Here is a 25070-nt window from a genome sequence, read left to right on the forward strand (position 1 = left end):
AAGCCATGCACGAGCCGCTCCGTGCTGCTGCACAGGCCGTACTTTGCACCTGCACACCGCGCTTGTACACAGAGTGTGGCCACGAGAGCCATATCTGACATTAGTGTTGAATATTTTCCAGGGGTCCAGCGCAGGAACAGAGGGCCATAAGGAGATCAGGGAAGCCTCTGGACTATGCGGAGGCTTCCCTCTACTGTGGTAAGCAGGGCTGTGGAGTCAGTCATTTTTGGTTGCCTGGAGTCTGAGTTGGTGGTTTCATAAACTGAGGTGTCGGAGCTGGAGTCAGATGATTTTTGTACCCACTCCATAGCCCTACAAGGGCCAAAGCAATTTTGTGTACCTGGATTTGGAGTCGAAAATTTCATAAACTGAGGAGTCGAAATAGGAGTCGGATCATTTTTGTACTGACTCCGCAGCCCTGGCTGTGGTTTTTTTTATTATTTGCTTCAAGAATGCTTTAAAGATTTCACTCTGCTGCTAGCTGGCTATAGGGGTAGCAGGAGGCGAAAGTTTTCACTGGTCATAACAATGTATATATTTGCATCTCCCAGATTAACTTATATAAACAAGGAAGTGATAACACAGCTATATGTACAAATACCAGCCTGACAGGTCTGACTAAATAAATCTCATATCCGCACTTGCAGCACTACTATTAACTAGATGAAATTTCACCTGAACCTGTGAATGCACCTCGTACAAATACTGTAATATACACAAGTTTACACAGGAAACCCGACCTGGATAATACAGAAAATAGCCGTGTACCACTTAGTGCAGGGAAAGTGGACCTAACCTCATGTTAAAACAAACACAAAGCAATGAAGATTATGATAAATGCCACAAAGCAACTGATAGGCATGAGCTTCTGGAATGCATTGTTCTCCACAGTACAGAAACTGAAGAGGGACAATCCTCCTCCACAGCTACCATCACCATGGAAATCTTCAGAGCAAAGACCCTAATCCAGAATGCAGGCAACCTCACAATGCCCTTTCACTTGCATTGTATGGTACCCCCCACCCCACCCCCACCCAGTAGAGCAGGGAGGATGACAAAGGAAAGATTACATTTTACATTAATTGCTTCTTCTCTCCCAGACTAGGAAAAGCACCAGAGAATGCCTTCCTGCTACCAATTCTGAAATATGGAATTTAGTGAAAGGTATTCATTTTATTTTTTTGCATAAAATGACAAAATATTTTGCAATGATGCGGAAAACGGTAACACCCTCCCGAACGGGAGCTTTAAAAATAAGCATATATCACTCTGAGGAATGCTTGTACAGTGTGTGAGTGATTTCTCAGAGCTTGGCAATGACAGGAAGAAGTCTCAGCCAAAGTCTTACAAATCTTTAATCCTGACTCAGGTTCGCAGGGGGCTGTCATTGTGCTGTATGAAAATGGGTGGATCTTGTTCTAAACATACATCTATCCAGAATTGGTTCACATGCAGGCAATCCCATCACATGCAGGCAATCACATCACATGCAGGTAATCACCCAGCTGAGGTACAGAAACGCTCAGATCGGTCAACCATTTCTGTCCTTACTGTAAAGAGTATACTAGGAAGAAAGATTTCTACATTATTTTTATTTACTGTATTTATAAAGCGCCACCATATTACGCAGCGCTGGACATTAATTTAGGTTACAGACAATATTTAGGGGTGACATACAGCAATATGACAATACAGGAATACATGCAAACTAGACCACGCAGCACAGTATGAGTGCAAGGCAATGCTTAGTCAGTCACTGGAGGGGAGCATGGAGATGAGGCAAGTTAGGTTCACTCAAATGCATAGAATGGGTGCACAGTAATGGAGGTGCATGATCAGGTAGGACACAAAAGGAGGAGGACCCTGCCCAAAGGCTTACATCTGAAATGGTTAGGTTTGGTAAGTACACAAGATATCAAGGTGGCCATTAACAATATAATTCTTCAGATGATCAATCGTCTGATTCGATTGTAATATCAGTCAGAAACAAACGTTCGGGCCCACTAACAGAAGGAAAGCTGCTATGCAGTTCGATCAGATTGATGGCATTGAATCAATTTCATCAATCTGATGGAACTGCGCAGTAGCTTTCTTTCCGTTAGTGGACCACGAATGATCTTTTCCGACCAATACTCCGACTGAATACGACAATCGATCGTCCGCAAAGTTGTATAGTTAATGGCCAACTTAACTCCGCTTCTGATCACCAGCAGAAATTTTTATTTATATAACGCTGACATCTTCTGCAGCACTTTTCATAGTGTATTTATCCTCTTAGGGTCTCAATCTCATCCCCGCTGTGGTCACATTTCTATAATAGTCTACAGTCATTGAAAGCCAATGAATTCATCTACATGGTTTTGGGATGAGGGAGGAAACTGAAGTGCCCAGAGGAAACCCACGCATATACAAAAGAGAAAGATAATTTCTCTGGAATATCTGCCTCAAATCTGAATATGGGGCCCAATCCAATTCACTTTTTCTCCTTAGTTTTCTCCTAGGTGATAATTTTTCATCTTCTGTTTAACCACTTAAGGACCGCCCCCAGCCGATGGGCGGCGGCAAAGTCCGGGCCCAAACGACCGCAATACGCCCATCGGCGGGGGCGGCTGCGGGAGTGGTTATGCGGCGATCGCGTCATTCGTGACGCGATCAGCCGCCGGGGACTGGCTCCGCCCACCGCTCGTAGTAACCCGCCGGCCGTTCGGAAGCGCCGGCGGGTTACTAGCACCCGGATCGCCGCACTTACATTGTATAATAGGCTTTGTAATGTATACAAAGCCTATTATACTGGCTGCCTCCTGCCCTGGTGGTCCCAGTGTCCGAGGGACCACCAGGGCAGGCTGCAGCCACCCTAGTCTGCACCCAAGCACACTGATTTCCCTCCCCCTGCCCCCTGATCGCCCACAGCACCCCTCAGACCCCCCCCTGCCCACCCCCCAGACCACTGTTTGCACCCAGTCACCCCCCTAATCACCCATCAATCACTCCCTGTCACTATCTGTCAACGCTATTTTTTTTTTATCCCCCCCCCTGCCCACTGCCCCCTTCTGATCACCCCCCCACCCCTCAGATTCTCCCCAGACCCCCCCCAGACCCCTCCCCCCGTGTACTGTATGCATCTATCCCCCCTGATCACCTGTCAATCACCTGTCAATCACCCGTCAATCACCAGTCAATCACCCCCTGTCTCTGCTACCCATCAATCAGCCCCTAACCTGCCCCTTGCGGGCAATCTGATCACCCACCCACACCAATAGATCGCCCGCAGATCCGACATCAGATCACCTCCCAAATCCATTGTTTACATCTATTCTCTCCTCTAAACACCCACTAATTACCCATCAATCACCTATCAATCACCCCCTATCACCACCTGTCACTGTTACCCATCAGATTAGACCCTAATCTACCCCTTGCGGGCACCCAATCACCCGCCCACACGCTCAGATTGCCCTCAGACCCCCCTTTATCAATTCGCCAGTGCAATATTTACATCTGTTATTCCCTGTAATAACCCACTGATCACCTGTCAATCACCTATCAATCACCCCCTGTCACTGCCACCCATCAATCACCCCCTGTCACTGCCACCCATCAATCAGCCCCTAACCTGCCCCTTGCGGGCAATCTGATCACCCACCCACACCAATAGATCGCCCGCAGATCCGACATCAGATCACCTCCCAAATCCATTGTTTACATCTATTCTCTCCTCTAAACACCCACTAATTACCCATCAATCACCTATCAATCACCCCCTATCACCACCTGTCACTGTTACCCATCAGATTAGACCCTAATCTACCCCTTGCGGGCACCCAATCACCCGCCCACATGCTCAGATTGCCCTCAGACCCCCCTTTATCAATTCGCCAGTGCAATATTTACATCTGTTATTCCCTGTAATAACCCACTGATCACCTGTCAATCACCTATCAATCACCCCCTGTCACTGCCACCCATCAATCACCCCCTGTCACTGCCACCCATCAATCAGCCCCTAACCTGCCCCTTGCGGGCAATCTGATCACCCACCCACACCAATAGATCGCCCGCAGATCCGACATCAGATCACCTCCCAAGTGCAGTGTTTACATCTCTTCTCTCCTCTAAACACCCACTAATTACCCATCAATCACCCCCTATCACCACCTGTCACGGTTACCCATCAGATTAGACCCTAATCTGCCCCTTGCGGGCACCCAATCACCCGCCCACACCTCAGAACGTCCTCAGACCCCAGCCCTGATCACCTCGCTAGTGCATTGCTTGCATCTATTTCCCTCCTCTAATCACACCTTGAGACACCCATCAATCACCTCCTGTCACCCCCTAGCACACCTACCCATCAGATCAGGCCCTAATTTGCCCCGTGTGGGCTCCTGATCACTCGGCCAAACCCTCAGGTCCCCCTCAGACCCCCTTCCGATCACCTCCCCAGTGCATTGATTGCATCTATTTTCCCCTCTAACCGCCCCCTGAGACACCCTATCAATCACCTCCTGTCACCCCCTAGCACTCCTATCCATCAGATCAGGCCCAAAACATCCTGTCATCTAAGAGGCCACCCTGCTTATGACCGGTTCCACAAAATTTGCCCCCTCATAGACCACCTGTCATCAAAATTTGCAGATGCTTATACCCCTGATCAGTCATTTTGAGAAATTTGGTTTCCAGACTACTCACAGTTTTGGGCCCGTAAAATGCCAGGGCAGTATAGGAACCCCACAAGTGACCCCATTTTAGAAAGAAGACACCCCAAGGTATTCTGTTAGGTGTATGATGAGTTCATAGAAGATTTTATTTTTTGTCACAAGTTAGCGGAAATTGATATGTATTGTTTTTTTTTTCACAAAGTGTCATTTTCCGCTAACTTGTGACAAAAAAAAAAATCTTCTATGAACTCACCATACTCCTAACAGAATACCTTGGGGTGTCTTCTTTCTAAAATGGGGTCACTTGTGGGGTTCCTATACTGCCCTGGCATTTAAGGGGCCCTAAACCGTGAGCAGTAGTCTAGAATCCAAAGGCCTCAAAATGACCTGTGAATAGGACGTTAGGCCCCTTAGCGCACCTAGGTTGCAAAAAAGTGTCACACATGTGGTATCGCCGTACTCAGAAGAAGTAGTATATTGTGTTTTGGGGTGTATTTTTACACATACCCATGCTGGATGGGAGAAATCTCTCTGTAAAAGGACAATTGTGTGTAAAAAAAAATCAAACAATTGTCATTTACAGAGATATTTCTCCCACCCAGCATGGGTATGTGTAAAAATACACCCCAAAACACATTATACTACTTCTCCTGAGTACGGCGGTACCACATGTGTGGCACTTTTTTGCACCCTAAGTGCGCTAAGAGGCCCAAAGTCCAATGAGTACCTTTAGGATTTCACAGGTCATTTTGCGACATTTGGTTTCAAGACTACTCCTCACGGTTTAGGGCCCCTAAAATGCCAGGGCAGTATAGGAACCCCACAAATGACCCCATTTTAGAAAGAAGACACCCCAAGGTATTCCGTTAGGAGTATGGTGAGTTCATAGAAGATTTTATTTTTTGTCATAAGTTAGCGGAAAATGACACTTTGTGAAATAAAACAATTAAAATCAATTTCCGCTAACTTGTGACAAAAAAAAAAAAAATCTTCTATGAACTCACCATCCTCCTAACGGAATACCTTGGGGTGTCTTCTTTCTAAAATGGGGTAATTTGTGGGGTTCCTATACTGTCCTGGCATTTTAGGGGCCCTAAACCGCGAGGAGTAGTCTTGAAACGAAATTTCTCAAAATGACCTGTGAAATCCTAAAGGTACTCATGGAACTTTGGGCCCCTTAGCGCAGTTAGGGTGCAAAAAAGTGCCACACATGTGGTATCGCCGTACTCAGGAGAAGTAGTATAATGTGTTTTGGGGTGTATTTTTCCACATACCCATGCTGAGTGGCAGAAATATCTCTATAAATAGACAATTGTGTGTAAAAAAAATAAAACAATTGTCATTTATGGAGATATTTCTCCCACCCAGCATGGGTATGTGTAAAAATACACCCCAAAACACATTATACTACTTCTCCTGAGTACGGCAATACCACATGTGTGGCACTTTTTTGCAGCCTAACTGCGCTAAGGGGCCAAAAGTCCAATGAGCATCTTTAGGCTTTACAGGGGTGCTTACAATTAGGCACCCCCCAAAATGCCAGGACAGTGAACACACCCCACAAATGACCCCATTTTGGAAAGTAGACACTTCAAGGTATTCAGAGAGGAGCATAGTGAGTCCGTGGCAGATTTCATTTTTTTTTGTTGCAAGTTAGAAGAAATGGAAACTTTTTTTTTTTCTTTTTTTGTCAGAAAGTGTCATTTTCCGCTAACTTGTGACAAAAAATAAAATCTTCTATGAACTCACCATGCCTCTCACTGAATACTTTGGGATGTCTTCTTTCCAAAATGGGGTCATTTGGGGGGTATTTGTACTATCCTGGAATTTTAGCCCCTCATGAAACCTGACAGGTGCGCAGAAAAGTCAGAGATGCTTGAAAATGGGAAAATTCACTTTTGGCACCATAGTTTGTAAACGCTATAACTTTTACCCAAACCAATAAATATACACTGAATGGGTTTTTTTTTATCAAAAACATGTTTGTCCACATTTTTCGCGCTGCATGTATACAGAAATTTTACTTTATTTGAAAAATGTCAGCACAGAAAGTTAAAAAAATCATTTTTTTGCCAAAATTCATGTCTTTTTTGATGAATATAATAAAAAGTAAAAATCGCAGGAGCAATCAAATAGCATCAAAAGAAAGCTTTATTAGTGACAAGAAAAGGAGGTAAAATTCATTTAGGTGGTAGGTTGTATGACCGAGCAATAAACCGTGAAAGCTGCAGTGGTCTGAATGGAAAAAAAGTGCCTGGTCCTTAAGGGGTAGAAAGACTGTGGTCCTGAAGTGGTTAAATAAAGTTTTGCACTCGGCAATCGAAAAAGTAACAAAAAAGTACTGTATATTCTGGCGTATAAGACTACTTTTTAACACTTGAAAATCTTCTGAAAAGTTGGGGGTCGTCTTATACGCCGGGTGTCATTGATGACGGGTGATACGCCCTATCCTGTTACCGCCTATCAGATCTCACTGCTGAGGACTGTAGTGAAGCGGCGCAGGCCCATATGTGCAAGATTTGAGAGGCAGAGAAGGAGGTAAATAGGATACAAGGGTGGGCCAGACAGGTGAAAAAGGTGTGTTTTATGGGCTCAGTGCTATCTATTCTTCCATACTGCTCTGATAGACCGGTAGACAAGAGAGCTGACCAATCCACGTAGGGAGAGGGAGAGTTGACCAATCTAACCAGTCAATTGACTATATACTGTTATATACTGGGTAACACATACAGTACAGCACCAGAATATGTCCATATTTAGCACCAGTATATCGTGTTTTTTTTTTTATTTTAATGTGGTGTACGTTGGAAGAGGGGTAGTCTTATACGGCGAGTATATCCCAAACTCTATATTTTAACTGTAAAAGTTGGGGGTCATCTTATACGCCCAGTCGTCTTATACGCCGGAATATACGTGAAAAAGTACTGTTAAAATTATTTTTTTTCTTGCTAGCTGGTGGCTTAAAAGGCATTTTACTTATGGATCAGGCCCATTGCTTCTATTCAGCTTCACCAACACAGAAACATCTGGAAGGGTGAACTAGGTTCAAACCAAAAGGGAAACAAAGTGAATTGCCAAACAAAATCGATGTATACTATGTAATAGCTTAGCTCAGATGTTACATTTTGTCATATACTGTATATATATATATATATATATATATATATATATATATATATATATATATATATATATCGAGAAAGAGAGAGAGATAAAGAGAAATCCTGTATATTTGCCACTAAATATGATAAGAAACAGCCAAGTTGAGATGAGGGAGGAAGTAGTAGGCTCTATGTGTGGGGCAACTGCTGCTGGGACTACCTCATCCTGCTATTTAGACTACAAGGGAGCAGGCACAGACTGATTTTTCTGAGAAGCTTGCAGCTTGTAGCACAGACAGTGTGATGTACAGGACATGGCCGGTGTCTAAGCTACTAACCAGGTACTTTAAATGTGACTTATCTGACATATAATATAAGAGTTGTTGCTACACAGATAAAATATTATTTTATTATAAGATATTACTTTTTTACCTACTTTTCAGTCATTTCTGAATTGTTAAGTGTTGAAAAGTTGTATTTTAGATATGAAAGTTATTTCCTGGGCAAAAACTCAGGAGAAAAAGTTGATTGGATAAGGGTGTAAGTGCCTACAAAGAGCTAGGGAGACATTTGTGTCTGGGGTGAAGCTTTAATGCACACGCTGCTTGTTCACAGACAAGATGAAAATGATTAAATGGATCTGCTTTCCCCCGGATACAGCACTAAGGAAGCCTACTAAAAAAAACAACAAAGAGATAGACGGTGCTCCCTTGTATGAACCTGTGATTCACTCAGCAATAAGACGGAATCCACTAAATAGGGGTGAGTGCTTTATAGGGACTCATTTTCATTGCTGAGTGAATCACAGGTTCATACGCAAGAGCACCCTTCATCTCTTTGTTGCTATTTTCTAATGACGCACAGCATTATGGGAATGTATGCCACATCATAGCCCTTATAAGGAAGCATACATAGTTAGCACTAATCAGAAAGCAGGCATTATTAGCACAATGATTTAATGATAATGTGGCTCATTACATAAGATTTTCACAGGTTGACCAAAGGCCAACCAATGAGGGACAAAGGAGTTTTTTTCACAGGGGACAACAGCAGCTTCAAAGGATAGTAATTAAGCCCTAGGTAGGGTGGGGCTTTCTGGGAATATAAAAATATAAAAAACTGCTGATCCATAAATATCAAACTCGGGTGGAGTAAACTTTTCAATAATTTCAAGGACACGGAAGAGGAAGGACTTCTATGCTGAGGTTAAAAGTACCTCTATCACTAGTTCAAAGCAAACTAGAAGTGAGAACATTTACTACAAGTTTCTGAGTAGAGGGAAGGCAGTATAGAGCCTTCCCGTTCCCCTGGCTGGTCTGTCGTCTCGAGCTGTGGTAAGGCTGTTTAACCCAACATCTCTTTGTAACTACTCATATCCCTGGGTAGTTTACAGGATGGGTGCATCGATACTGTACATATGCTCACTGCTCAGTGGCGATGTACTCCTCCTTAGAACTATTCAGGGACACAATTCATTCCGAAAAGCTGTTTGATCGAGCAGATCGAACAGCTTTACTGCCGGAAAGCACTGGAACGGCTGGCCTGGTGAAGGAACGTGAAGGCTCTATACCATACATGCCAGTGGTATATTCCCGGTGGTGTTGATCCAATTGTCTTGTAAGGGTTTTTCACCTTCCTCTGGATCAACAGGGATATGTGAGGGTGCAGGCTGGTGTTGTTCTGTATTTTCTGGTTGAACTCGATGGACGTATGTCTTTTTTCAGAGATGTATATTTTTTTGTAACTATGCCAAATCTGGCCTGCAGAGCCACCAAAAACCATAAGTTGTTTACCCACTTAACATTATGTCTGGCCCACTCTAGACCACCAGGGAAGCTATATTGGAGGTGAAGCCCTAGATTCTGGGAATCTACTCCAGGGAAGCCATACTGTATGTAGGAGTGAGGATAAAAGCACTAGACACCAAGGATAGTATAGGGGAGGGAGGGGCAGTCATTAGACATTGATGTTGGCCCACGACTTGGTCCCAGTGTTCAATTTCAGCGTACTTTGCAATTGAGTTCGACACCCCTGATCTATACTACAGGGAACGATATAAGAGAGGGACTATAAGAGAGGGGCCACTAGACATCAGGGAACTGGGGGGTTTAGACACTAGAGAACTGTATTGGCAATGGTGGGGGCCACTAGATATTGAGGCTGGGCCGTGACTTAGTCCCAGTGTTCAATTTCTCTGCCCACTTTGTATTTCTGTGTAACACACCTGCTCTATACTATCCAGAGCCTTGTCTCTACTCAGGTAAGTATCAAGTATAAAGTGAGTTTTCTCATTTCAGGTTTGCTTTAAGGTACTTATACTATTGACAGGGCTTAAAACGGCAAAAAAAGTGACTTCATTGGCATCTATGTTCAGTGTAATCTACGGCCACAGGAACCAAACTAAAGAAAAGCTTGGGCCATATTGCATCCACAGCATTATACATAGAAAATACAACAATATTACCTAGCTATTCCTCCATCATTATTTGAAAAGATTGATAAATGGGTTACTGCATCAAATTCAGGTTACTGCAATCTTTAAAAATGCAAACTCATGAAAAATGCAAACGCATGCAATTTTTGTACCGAAGAAAAAAAAAAGCAGGATATATATTAAAATGTAATGCTGATTATTGTGCAAGGCATGTTCAATGTTTACTTTGGGTCAGCCGATAAGGTAGCGTCCATTACCGCTGCTCCTACATCCAGTTCTTCATTACTTTTGCACAGGGGGGCCTGAGAGCGCCAAGAAGGGCGCACAGAGGCATAGCCTTCAAATGGGAACTTGCCTCTGCGTCCCTTTTTTTACAATTAAAACCACCCCAGGTACACTTTAAGTACTTATACTAATGACAATTTTGTTTTAATTAAAACAATTAAACTTAATTAATTTAAATGTCATTAATAATGATGATCAAAAAATTTACTTGCATGCTAATTTAGCTCCACCCATAAGGCAGAATTTAGGATTGATGAACTACAGCTTTTAGCAACTGATCTAGAAGCTGTGTTTGGTGAATTGGTGGATGCAAATCCCACCCCCTTTCCCAGTATGGTGAACCTTATTTGCATGTCAGGAACATTTTTGGGTCTTAATTATCTGTTACATTAGACTAGTTCCATATTGCTATCCGCTGATAGTACACACAGCCAGACCACCTATACTCAAGAGGCAGCTTCATGTATTTGCAGATGCCACAAAAAATCAACACGCTCAAACACTGTTAATGGCTATAGATTTACACTTCTGAAATGCAGTGGGACTTACAAATAAAATAGGTGTAGTTGCCCTGTTCACAGAAACCAGTTGCTGTGCCTGCTAAGAAGATAGATTAAAGCAAACATCTGAGTGATTGTTGTGGACAATGTAACTACTTTCCCCTTACAGTACTGTTAGGAAATGGGCAACACAGTTATTTTCAGGGTGGACTGTAACAGAAAGGTGAGAGCAATTCTAACCCTCATTGGAGCGAAATAGCTCATTTATCTCTGTATATTACAAGTAAACGGGGTACAACTGCAGACTGCGGAAACAGGGACAAAGGGATATTGTTCCAAAAGGCAAAAACTGACTCACAAATTGATGAGACAGTGGTAAGCAATTTCACTGGACTGACTGCAGATTCAGAGAGAACATATGTTTAAAAGCCCCCCACCAGAGCTGGTAACTCTTTAATCTCCCTGCCTTTACGATTAATTCCAGATTCAGGGTCTAAAAGCCATGCAATTTTTTCATAAGCTTTTAGACCATAAAAAGAAAAAAAAAACATACCACAGAGAGATCTACAGCAGCTCCTGTATATAACTCACTCAGGCTCGAGAATCGGGATTACTGAACTGAGCTGCGGATTTCCGTCCCGAGCCTGACTCGGGATTACTGCTAAGGAGGTTAAATTATACTTCAGAATTGAAACCTTGTACCTTGAAATTCTCTAAAAACATAAGAATCTGTCTATTGATCGAAGATTGATCAAAAAGTAATGTTAACTAATTGTGTAGGCAATAGTGAGCATGTACTCAGACGTGGGTAGCAGGGATAAGGTGCGTACACACCCACAATTTCTGTCACCCACAAGGATTGGGGCTTGATCCCTTGGATGACATTTCAGGGCCAGGTTCTGTACAGATGCATTGTTACCCTAGAGCCCAGTGACATGTACTGTTACTATGGAGAGATGTGGAGGGCACGGCGCATAACACAGCAGCATGAGGTGGGCAGGGTGAATAGGAGAGTAATTGGGTTGGCCTGCCAATGCCAATCTAGATCTCTTGGTGGCAGGTAAGAGATGATCAGCATATCAGCATGTAGTGATGGTCATGTCTAGGAGAACTCGTGGAGGAGCATTTGATTTGTTTGATCAGCAGGTAGATTTGAAAAGCTTGGATTTGCTGTGATCACATCCTGCTTCAGCACATGATCTAGACTAGCAAATCAGAGACTTACATATCTATCACCTGACCAAACTGATCACATGCTTCTCCATGAGTTCTCCTGGACATGACTATCACTACTAACCTGTGTAGAAGGTGTCAGCTGCTGTAAATCTGTTAGCGTTCTTATACCTAGGTTTGGTTAAGATAATACATAAGGCTTTGATTAATAATGCAATAAAAATGCATTACAGATTTTAGCTCTGTCTCATCATAATAGCTAATCGTTACCATTGTTTACATTAAAAAATAACTCATCACCAATTATTCTACTTGCTGATGTTTTGATAAGATTGATTAATACAGATAACAAGAGAGGTAATTCATAAGGGAAAAGGAAGTAAAGAAAAAAGAATAAGCTGTAGTTGGAATATTTTAAAATTATGCATTGTAGCTTGTTTACTATCAGCCTACTGAAGGTGGCATTCTCATATCGTAAAACGGAAACAAAACAAGTACATTGGATTATTGATCTGGGCCACAATTTCAGACATTTTCAGTGCACTTATACTTGCAAGAGCTGTGTCCCTGGTTCAAATCTGGACCAGACAACCAGACACTATCTGCATCGAATTTATATGTTCTCCCTGTTTTTATGTTGGTTTCCTCCCACATACTAAAAACATGCAGATTGTTGGTTTTGGTCTAAAGGTGGCCACACCCACAATTTCCCTTTTTTTTCCAATAAAACTTGATTGGGAGTGACAGCAATTGCTGTTACATTTTTCAGATCATTGAATGGTATAGGATAGATAGTCAATTCCGGGATGTATAGTCTTAAGAAAATTTTTCAAAGGAAAACAAACAAAGACAGAACATTTATATCGCGCTTTTCTCCTGTCGGACTCAAAGCGCCAGAGCTGCAGCCACTAGGATACACTCTATAGGCAGGAGCAGTGTTAGGGAGACTTGCCCAAGGTCTCCTACTGAATAGTTTCTGGCTTACTGAACAGGCAGAGCCGAGATTCGAACCCAGGTCTCCTGTGTCATTACACTATCCAGCCACTGGATACATGTGTGGTATATTGGTCAGATTTTTCAAATTAGGAAAATTGATTGTACTTTTTGAATTCAACAGAAATATTAAAAAATTGCATTGTGTGTGGCCACTCTTAGAGTATGATGGAGATATGACCATGGTAGGGATTGGATTGTGAGCTCCTACATGGCACAGTCAGTCCACAAGTCTATGGGCCTTATTAAATTAATTATTTCCTAGGTGATATTTTCACATTATAAATAAAATGCCTTTGAGGCCACCAGCAAGCAAGAAAATACACAGGATCATTTTGCCAGTACTTTTTCACATACTTTTTTGGTACTTTTTCAATTGCGAAGTGCTAAAGTTATTTGAAACAGAAGATGAAAAACTTAGAGACCATTATTCAACACAATTTTTCTCCAAAGTTATTTTTCTAGAGGATATTTTCACATCTCGTCAATAAAATGCCTCTTAAGCCATCAGCAAGTAAGAAAAACTCAGAATGCCGGTAAATCTGATATTTACACTAAGAAATGACTCATTCCTAGCTCTTATTACATTTCTCTTACTTAGCGCTTGATTCACTTCGTGATAACTCAAATATCACACCCTATCAAAGATCACACCTTGTAAAAAGATATCACACCTTTTGAAAAGATATCACACCTTTTGAAAAGATCACACCGTATGAAAAGATATCACATCTTATGAAAAGATATCACACCTTATCAAAGTTAACACGCCTTATCACAGTAGCATAGCGAGTGCTATGAACTTATGCCTGCTAATTGGCAATGGCACTCGTCCTGCCCTGAGCCCCTGCGGGTTCCTAGCGATCGCTAAGCTACTCTGATAAGGCGTGTTCACTTTGATAAGGTGTGATATCTTTGATGAGGTGTGATATCTTTTTATAAGGGGTGATATCTTTTCATAAGGTGTGATATTTGAGTTATCATGGTTTAGCGAATAAAGCCTTAGTGTTTGCTGAAGTACTAACAGCATCTGCACAGGGGGAGGCAACCAGGAATCATCATACACTGTAGCTAGTTTAATATCAGTATAAGTGTAAAACCTGCATATTGAAAGTGACATGTCAGCATTGAAAAATAGGACTTGAACATTAATAATATAAGTATTACTGCATTATTGTGCATGTTCTCCCTTTAAGACATTCCAAGCACACTAATATAATCATATATTCACCAATTCCTTATAAGAATAATTTTATTCTAGGTAAACATAATTGTGCTTGAAGCTTCCAATCAAATACAAGGGAATTGGAATTTCCTTTGAATTAATTGGATGCCTAAAATAAACATGGTCTTGCTGTCAGTCGTTACAATGCTTCCTTTAGTAACTCATCCCCCTCCCCCCAAGTTCAGCTTTCCTCCATTGCTGGATGAAAACTGTTTCTCAAATCCAAGAAAATAAAACTGCATTGATTTTTTTTCCTTGTGCAAAGTGATGTATTGCTGTCATTAGAAAAGTCAATTAGAAGGCATGCTCTATATTTATATAATCCTAGTACTGTGTATAATGAAATACTGCAGAAATAACCCCTTGTGCAAGCAGACAAGCTTTTCACAAGCACATGTAAATGCGCAATGATTTACCTACAGAAAAGTCTGACCATGAGATCAGACAAGGGCTTCTGTTCTGAATTGTCTCAAGCAGATCAGCTTCTTCTACTGCTGTGTGGGAGAGGGAGAAGGACAATGAAGCTGACTGCAAGGGAACAATATAGATAGTCAATGCATCCTTCAGACTCTTTCATAAATGAGGACCACTGGGACAGATTAACAACAAAGGATAAATAGAAAAGGAAAAATAGGATTATTGTCCCAAGCAGTTTCCGTATACCCTGTACCTGGGAAGAAAAAAACTCATCACAATTTGACCGGTTGCTTTAGTAGCTGTGAATACAAATTAATATAGAATTCAAGACCAATATAGAATTATGCAATCTGTTACAACGAGGATGTGAACAGGCCCATAGAATTGTATGGGCTGTGAATTGAAATGCAGAATTATTCTGCAATGCAACTGATGCACTGTGAAAAGACCCTCAAAGTTAGATACTTACCTAAGTAGTGGAAGCCTATAGATGGTCCAGAAGATTCACAGATTCAGTTTATTGCTTCTGCTTGGGACCCTCTTTTTCTTCATGGTCGCACTCTCCTTGGAGTACAAGCACAACCGTACTGCTCATGTGTGAGTGGGATCTACACTTGCCCAATAGCACAAATTCACTCATATACGGAGGAAAAGGCCATGTCCATGCATAACCGAGCATGCCCACTATGGATGCGCTCACACATTGACTGGAGTATGGCCACAAGTGCATATTCAACAAGCCCTTAGCAAATTTGTTCAGAGGGACCTAAGGTCTTCCTCTGTGATCACTTGATTACAGACATTACCCACCCCCTCCATGTACAAGTAAGGGCAGGGTTTTTCTTTTTGTCTTCAATAATGTGTCAAGGCATTAGAACCTTTCCGGTATTTGTTATTGCTGTATTGTGCCTCATGTGTAGGAATTTCCATACCTCCTGGACAGGCAGAAAGTTTCCATGGCATGTAAGAGGCATTAACTAATAAAACAAATACCTATCCAACTCTTATTGTTGTCCCTCATTTTTCATCGCCCGGTTACCACTCATCACAATACAACAAGGGAGGTTCCAGAGACCGCATGTGCGGCTAAATCTCTCCAATGCTGACATCACCAGCAATAAAATTCCCAAACTTTTCATTTGTATATAATTGAAAACCGAAAAGGAAAAAAATCCTTTAGTCAAGTTTTAATTTTATGTGCAGTTCATTGTTTTTAGCTCCTTTCACTAAGGCAATAACTCAAAATAGGCTTCTCGTGAGCACTCGCAGGAGCAACCAATCAGGTTTCAGCCATGGTACATGACAAGGATTCCGATCGGTTCCTCTGGGTAAATTGTGTTCTAGGTGTCTTTGCCCCCGTCTAGCTTAATATGCCTCGTGGTGTTTCAAGGTGCCCAAATATTTTCATCAGATGCAATCTTTTGATGGAATATTTATAATCGAATTGTCAGGAAAACAGCACAGGATTTGTGAAAATCGGTGTGCAACAATTCCTTTATCGATCTGAAGGGAGAAAATGCTCTAATTGACCTGTTTATGGGAACAATACGGAATTACCTTCCGATTACTTGCGGTCATAAAAAATGCTTTGAGAGATCGCATCTGATGAAAAAAATGTACCATCAATGGGCAACTTTAGGGTGAGCAGTAGGCCCCATCTTGCAAGATCAGCTCCTTGGCTTCCAATCCAATGAAGTACATAGGCCCCAGTCCAAACATTCCCAGACATACTGGATGAAAACAACAAGTACAGGAAACATATCCCATCCACCCTATAAAATAAAAGTAATGAGATAGGTAATAGAACATCCCAACCTGTTTATAGCAGATCATCTGCTCTGCTCCCTCCGAAAAAAATCCCAGTGTTAATATTATTAAGAAACAAGCATGGCAAATAAATCAGTTACACATCTGATATACAAAAACAAAATGTTAAATGACACATGCCAGTGTGCGTAAGAAAACACAAAGGGGAAATTAAATTCCACAGCTGTAACACTACAGATGCCCCTGATACTGATGAAACACAAGCCCATTTCCTGTTTCCCCGGCTCCAAATGTTAAACTTACCCAGCACTACGGCTTATCTGAAATCTCCCAACAAGCTGTCACCTTCTCACATTAAATCCACAGAAATAAAATGTCACACCGTCTAGGGTGCATTCAAAACAGATTGATTGCATTCCTTACCATATTCAAAGTCATTTATCCCAATATAATAATATGCCACGCTGCAACTAGTGCAAATTGTTAATCTATATCCAAAGGGCAAAATCCCCTGAGCTACTATATAGACTGCAGAATACCTGCCTAGATTGGAGGCTCTCTCTGGCACATAAACACTACACTCAGCAGCCTCTATATGAAGATCTGAGGTATGACCATAGTCGTGGTAGACATCTGTTTAGCCACACAACTGTACCTTGAACTTTCTCTAACTTCTGGGAGTTTGATGTATGTCATCACAATGTCACTGTGATTTGTAAACGTAATCATAAAAATCGTAATCAGTGACAAAGCTTCAGAACTGGTGGCATGTGGGGAAAGACAATTAAATAAATAAGCAAATAAATATATCCGCTTGAAAAAAGTTTGGTATGGAAGGAATATATCATCTGCAATTTTTTTGTAAAACATTTTTTAAATCAGATTTCAGTAAATAAAGATCCCTTTATAGAAAACAGAAATGTATTTAAGCAGCATTGTAAATAGACAAACATTGGGGGATAAGGGGGACTAATATGTCAACTGGTACTTTTATTGACGGCATCAATAAAGGTATTTTATAAAACTATTACACAGAAAAAAGAGACTCTTGTCCATGTCACCCAATTAGATTACAATTATCTTTTTTTCAGCGGTGGCATAAAATGAAAGGCACTTCTTGGCTGATACGGGCAACACCTCCCATTTTGACTTTTGTAGAGTAGAGTAAATTGACAAGAAGTGGACATGGCCATAGGAAGACAGAAAGCAAGGCCTCAAAACATGCCTTGCCTCCAGGTATTGCCTTATACACTGATAAATACTGATCCATTTCAAGGATGCACATGTAAACCCTTGCAAACCATTATAATTAAGAAAAAGCAGAGCATGACAGTAAAAAATGTGAGCCGACTAACATTATCCAGACCAGGCAGGAAAATAAGGCAGAGTGCATGGGGAAGGTTGCACAGCACACCACATTACACACATTCATCATGCTCTGTGCTGCAGTCCAGCGTAAAGAAGTTTATGCTCTTCTCATTGGGGAAATAGTTGGGGTTAGTGGGTTAGCTTAGTAACTTCTCGTCGAGGAATATGTGGTTACAGCGGCTTGCTTAAATCACTTCTCATACAGGGAATGTCTAGGACTGGTGTACACCTCAAATGAGAAGCAAGGGCTACTGGGTGAATTATGGTCTTCTCCTTGGAGAGCCACGGATGACTTTCGTGACTTTTTCTATCATTCACATTTTGCAGAAACACAGTGTGGAGGGAGAGAGAGCATAAAAGCAGGAAGCCAGTCAGCACATTATGGCTTACAGACTGTAAAACCTGGAGGCAGACTGTAAGTAATCCCCACGGCTTGGCTGGCTCCAGTTTAAACACCATGGACAGTACTCAGGCAGAGAAGCAAGAACTGAGCTGAAATGAGCAATGAATGGAAAAGGAAAATGAGGTTGGGGAAAGAGAGTGACAGTAGCAGAAGGTAAGATGAAGGGAAGGCAGATACACAGAGGAAAACAGAAAAGAAACAAAAAAAAAACCAAAAACATCTGGCTAAATAAAAAAAGAAAAGAAAGACGATAGAAGGAGATAAAAGAAAATGCACTAAAACAGGTACAAAGCAAACAAAGCAAGTGAAATAAAGGAAGGAGCAGAAGTAATAAATAATAAACCAACTGAAGAAGGGAGGATATGTCAGCTCCCAAAACACCACTCCCACCTCCATATTGTCACCACGTAAAAATCACACAAAGAATTTTTACACTGCTAAGCATTCCTGCCACACACAAAGAGGTGCTCAGTTAGCCTTTGGACCCTCCACCCTATAGAAATGCGAAAGGCAATCCTAATCCTGGAAACGGCCGCGGTCACAAATGTGATGCAAGCAAAATTTTTACAGTGATGTACAAAAGGGGACATGCCACACATAATTCTGCCTCAGGAAAATAGATGTAGATCTATAATACAGTGATGGAGTTAGATAGAGATTAAGTATCTCCTATTCCTTGCAAGTAGGGTGAACGGTGGTACTACATGTGCTGCAGGAGCCCAGGGCTACCATAGACCCCCCTCCCTTTTTCATATGTCCCCATCTCTGAGGAAGCTTTTGAATTTTTTTGTATTTTATAGTTAGTCACCTTTTAGATGCCTATATAAAAAAAGGACCATGAAAGAGCCTTATAATGCACTGCCAGCATATGGATCCCTGGGGGCAGCTAAACCAGATTGTGTTTTAATCCCTTCAATTGCCATGGTGACACAAGGGCACTTCTGGTGTTTGGTAACCCCACGGGTTTATAAGGTGGCACTAAACTGCATGAGTTGTGCACTTAAAAAAAAGTATTGTGTGGCCGAAAAAAAAGCATGCAAAACGTGAACTGACAAGCCACCATTTAAATGACAACTGATATGCAGGAAATCATGTAAATATTGAGCAGACTGAAATAACAAGCTTTACTGCAGCGGGTTATATAATATCAGGTATCACATTCACTCATTTTCCTCTTGTGCCTGACTCTATAGCAAGTCCTGATGTAATCAGAAGTGCCCGCACTCAACTCTGACATGGTCCAGCAGTTTAGATATTCCCATTAAACTCTAACTGACATCCCAAACTCAAGCTGCCCTACGCAGAGCGGATATGTGATATTCAAGGCCAGACATTATAATATTAAGATTCAGACATGGAGATAAGAATGGTAAAAAAAAAAAACTCAAGACATAGGAACACAAACATATATTATTAAGGCTGGACCTCTTGACTTGCTCCAGATGTCTACACCAATAAAGCTAGCAATACAGGAAATAAATGTTGATCCAACCAATTCTATTGACTGATGCATTAATAGCAGGTGCATGGGAGGTGCATGTTAATGCCTTGGGGACAAATCGTGCTCATTACAAGTTGCTGACCCCCAGAGGCCTACAGGACCTGCCAGCAAGTCAATGGTAAAAGTACCCTGGCAGTTAAATGCACTATATACACAAACACACACCATCTGATTCCAGTAATATTGCTGAGAGGATCACCATTCTGCAACCTGATCACATACAACCAGGGATCACAACACAAGACTGCATAATGGCACCTCCAACTAGTGATCAGGATGTAACTCATTCCTATAACCTAGAGGACAAGCCTGAAAACTGAAAACACAGCAGCAGCAGCAATAAGTGCTGGGGACTCCAGGCTGCATAATGATGCAAGTAATGAATGATCAGTGCACAAGAAAGAAGAATCTAACTAATGATCAGTCTGCAGCTTCACTGAAAGTCACAAGTAATAATAAACACGACATAACATAAATATAATGATCCCACAACACAGATAAATCAGGACCAGTAATGATGTGGGCAACACACAGAGCTGGGATCCCTCTGCAGCCACACAGAGTAGATAGATGACACAGAGAGGTATATCCATGGCTAGTGGTCCAGGGAGGAGAGTGCTGGAAGAGAGGAGTGCAGGGGGGTTACCTGGTGCAGCAGCAGCAGCAGGGCCGCCTGGATGCAGAAGATGGGCAGCAGGCAGCGCACTCTGGAGTCACTCCGGCACATGGTGCACATATATATATATTATCTATGGGAGAAGGACTGGTGATGCACAATAATAACGGATCAGGCGACAACGTCCCACTGTCCTGCTGCTCTCGCCTCTGTGTCACAGCAGCGGCTCAGGAGAAGAAAATCAGCAGCAATAGAAAAATAAAAGGGAGACAGAAGGAGGTGATGAGACAATCCGCTGCACGCTGTAGCCAGCAGACACAGGGGGGCTGTGGTGGTGATTTCCTCCTGCAGTTCCCACCCACCCCCCAGGAGGAGTCCCTGGCTGGATGCGATAGCACGCTGTCCCCTCTACATCAAGAGCCGCTCTCTCTTCCTTTTGTCTGCCACTGGAGGAGAAGATAACGGGCTTGCTGATGCCGGGGATGGAGATCCAATAGCAGGAGTGGCCGGCAGAGCAGAGGAGAGGCTGCCTGTGAGTGAGAGGAGGAGGATGCTCTGGTGATGGATGCAGGTGCCAGCCGCAGCCCTAGCTCAGTGCTCAGTCCCCGTGTGTGCCCGGCTTGCTGTGCTCTCCCACTGGCATCATCACACTGAGCGCTTCCCTCTCTTCTTGTCTCCCTCCTCCTCCTCCTTCTCCTCCTACTCCTCACACACTGATAACAATACAAGGCGCTGGCTGGATGAAACTAGAGGATTAGGGCAAGAAGACACCCCCGGCATCCCTGCAGACGTGCAGTCTCCCTGCTGCTGGGTCACTGGGCAGGGGTGAGGCTGCTGGTCACTCACTCATTTATATCAACAGAGCTCCCCCTCCTCCAGTATAGAGACAGTCACCTGCCGACTGCCACATGACACTCTGGGCATCAGTTTATACAAAGTGTTCTGAAAGAAACTGTTCTTGTTTTCCTTGGCAACCTAGCAACTGTCCTTTTCATGGTATTAGTGTTAAAGAGAAACTCCTACCAAAAATTGAACTTTATCCCAATCAGTAGCTGATACCCCCTTTTACATGAAAAATCTATTCCTTTCCACAAACAGACCATCAGGGGGCGCTATATGGCTGATATGGTGGTAAAACTCCTCCTACAAAGAAATTGTGAGTACGTACTCTTGGCAGTTTCCTGTCTGTGAACCTTGCTACATTGTGGGAAATAGCTGTTTCCAACTGCCAAAAAGACTGTTACATCACCTGCCACCTGCCAACAGTAAAAACGGCACCATGTAATAAATGTCAGAATGTAAATCAGGGATTTAAAAGTTTTTACAATGGGCAAACACTGACTAAATCATTTATACATAATTATTGTAAAAATGAAGCACTTTTTTATTACATTATTTTCACTGGAGTTCCTCTTTAAGCTGAAAGAAGGAAGCAGTTGTAGTAAACAGAAACATTTTTTTGTTTTGTTTTGGGTTGTGTTTTAATAGCTTTATGTCAAACCACCATCTCCCAGCATAAACTTTAAATCAGAATTTTAGGAATTCAGGAAGATTTACATTAGATTGGACATGAGTCATTAGGCCTTGTCTGTACCAGGCCTTATGAAAAAATGAGATCTACTATTGGGTAGGGTCACACTTGAGGCTGTGGAAAAACTGAGGTGTCTTCCCTTGGCGAGAACAGCTGACCGTTGGTAATGGGGAATCGCACGCGTTGTGCTATAAAAAGCAACCGCATGTTGCTCCCAGTGCACTGCGATTGTGCATTGGGAAGCATTAGGTGTGAAAACGCACATGATTTTTGGCAAGTGTGATCCTAGCCTAGGCCCGGTTCACATTTGAGTTAAAAAACAGTCCGTTCCCCGATCGCAAGGGAATAGATCGTAATGGGTGGGAACGGATCCAGTGTTAACCTGTGGATCTTTTGAATGGACATCTGTCCATTCAAACAGATTCGTTCCGCACGATATGCTGAACAGACCGCAAGTTTCCTGGTGCACTAATTTCCGCAACGGAAGCGCTGCATTGGGGGCAATGAGAAAAGAGCACGTTTCTTCACACTAGTGAAAAAACGAACCGTTTTAAGGAGCAAAATCCTCTTTGGGGATGGGGGTCTGGTGGGAAAATGGAACGGAAGCAGTGGAACGGAAACAGCATGACAACGGAGTGAAAACAGATCTGATCGACCGGTGATCAGCTCTGTTTTCACGGATCCGTTTGCCACTTCATTGCAAGAGTGAACCGGGCCTAGGGCTCCTTTTCCACTAGCTGCGATCCACTACAAAAATCTGTTTTGTCAATCGCAACAGCACCATGATTAACATGTAAATTGCAGGGCTGTTTCTTCACAAGTGCGATTCAATTACAGTTGGAATCGCAATCACCATTTTCTTTTTCGCACTACCACGCTCCTACATCTGATGGTTCTTTGCACAAAATTGTAGTGGAAATTGTAGAGAAAATTGTAGTGGAAATAAAGGGAAACACGATTGCAACGCCATTGTGCATACGCTTGTGTTACCTAGTGGAAAAGGATTGGGGCCTGAGCCCACTAACGCAGTTGTACGCAGTTGTGTCCGCTTTTCAGCAACTTTAACATTGATGTGTTGCTGAAAAGCGCAGACAGCTGCGTTAGTGGGCTCAGGCCCTTAGGGTGCAGCTCAGCAGGTTCTGTAGGGGGTTACACACAGCAAACAGTGCATTTACAGAGTAAAGTGTGTGTTTAAGGTGACAGTGAGGCATACTTTAATAGTACTGTATGCCTCACTGTATGGTCACACCTCAGCAGCGTTACCGCGTGATGCAACTTTTTGGCTATTTTGCGATTGCATAGCTTTGAGACGCAATTTGCATAGTGTGACAGGAGCCCGAGGGACCCCTTGACTTGTCCTTCCATCTACACACACTGCCAGCGCCCCACTTCTCATAGATGTTAAAAGAGTTGCCGCAATAGCCATATTGCAACGCCCACTTTTTAAAGATGGCCATAGATTGTTCAATTTTAAAATGGTTGAAAAACCTGAACACTTAGCATGAGCATTTCAAAGTCAAATGCAAAGTCAAGTGCTAAATGTGTAGGTTTTTTTTATCAAAACTGGAAAAAAGCTGCTACCTTTTCTCTTTTTGTGCTACTCAAACAACTGATTTGGGGCATTGGGAACTCTGATTGCCTCTAAGGTGCCCTGAGGGGGCCTGTCTGAAACTAAGGGGGAGCACTGGGGGACTTTCTGACCCTGGGGAAGACATTGAGGGGACTGCCCAACAACAAGGATGACACTGGAAGGGTAAGCCTGACAGTGGGGTATAATCCCTAGCAATGAGGAGGGCACTGAAAGGAAAAGCTTGAGAACAGGTTGCAGTGCAGCAGTGCCTGTTTGTAGGAGAAGGGTTAGAGTATAGTGGATGGTGTTGTTTATGAGGGGGAGAGGGGGCACAATGTAGAGGGTACGTGTGGGGGAAACAAGCATAACGTGTGGAAGTGTGTGCTTGTGTGTAAGGGATGGAGGTATAGTGGAGGGTGATTGCATGTGGTCAGCGCTGCGTAATATGTTGGCGCTTTATATATATGTAACGGCCAGAACCCGAAGTTTGGCCACTTCTAGTTCTGGCCGGCCACTTCGGGTTCTGGCCGGCCAATGTGCGAAGTGGCCGCTGCGCTGTGGCCAATGTGAGGAATGGAATGATTCATGTAAAATGAATGTATCTTCTGGCCGCAGCGCAGCGGCCAAATGTATCGCAACCTAGTTAATTTAATGACATTAAGCCGGCGGCAATAAAACAGATGAAGCCGCCGGCTCTTGCTCCGCCTCTCTCCTTTTCTTATGGGCAGCCGAGGGGGGACATGCGTGTCCCCCTCCAGAGTCGTTCGTCGCTCCAGGGAAAGCAGAGCGGGGAGGCTGCAGACATTGCTTCTGCCAGCACCCGCTCTGCAAGAACGGCAGGGAAGCCTGCCGCGACGAACGACTCCGGAGGGGACACGCGTGTCCCCACCGGCTGCCAATAGTAAGAGAAGGAGAGAGAGACGGGGGGAGGAGAGAGAGGCAGAGCAAAAGCCGGCGGCTTCATCTGTTTCATTGCCGCCGGCTTAATGTCATTAAATTAACTAGGTTGCGATACATTTGGCCGCTGCGCTGCGGCCAGAAGATACATTCATGTTACATGAATCATTCCATTCCTCACATTGGCCGCAGCGCAGCGGCCACTTTGCACATTGGCCGGCCAGAACCCGAAGTGGCCGGCCAGAACTAGAAGTGGCCAAACTTCGGGTTCTGGCCGTAACACATACAATAAATAATAATAATAATGTGGTGGAGGGAGCAAAATAATGTTGTGGAGGGGATGATCAGGATATAGTGGAAGGAGAGGGGGCGTAGTAGTGGGGGAGTGGCATAGGGGATGAGCAAAGTTTAGTGGAAAAGGTGTGTGCAGGGGAGGGGGCAGATGGTAGTGGAGCTGAGTGTGTTTTGGAGAGAAACACAACATAGTGAATGGTGAGATGTGTAGGGGAGGGGTGCTGTGTGTAAGGGAGGGCATTTTTGTAGGGGCGGGAACATGAGGTAAGAGGAAAGTAGATAGGATTTTACCTTCCATTGAATTTTTAGCAGGACAGTTCAGTTAAAGGACACCCGA

At 43.0% G+C, this 25070-nt stretch overlaps 1 protein-coding gene across 1 annotated transcript in view; it reads right to left on the reverse strand.

Moving 5' to 3' along the window:
- CDH2 (cadherin 2) overlaps positions 1–21275 on the reverse strand; it is a 431764-nt gene extending 410489 nt beyond the window's left edge. The window contains exon 1 of the mRNA XM_068237301.1: positions 20472–21275. Coding sequence (XP_068093402.1) covers positions 20472–20561 — 90 coding nt within the window. The 5' untranslated portion in view covers positions 20562–21275. The remainder of the gene's footprint in view (positions 1–20471) is intronic.
- Positions 21276–25070: the final 3795 nt, after the last annotated feature.

This window comes from Hyperolius riggenbachi, chromosome 5 (assembly GCF_040937935.1).
Source record: "Hyperolius riggenbachi isolate aHypRig1 chromosome 5, aHypRig1.pri, whole genome shotgun sequence".
NCBI classification, from domain to species: domain Eukaryota; kingdom Metazoa; phylum Chordata; class Amphibia; order Anura; family Hyperoliidae; genus Hyperolius; species Hyperolius riggenbachi.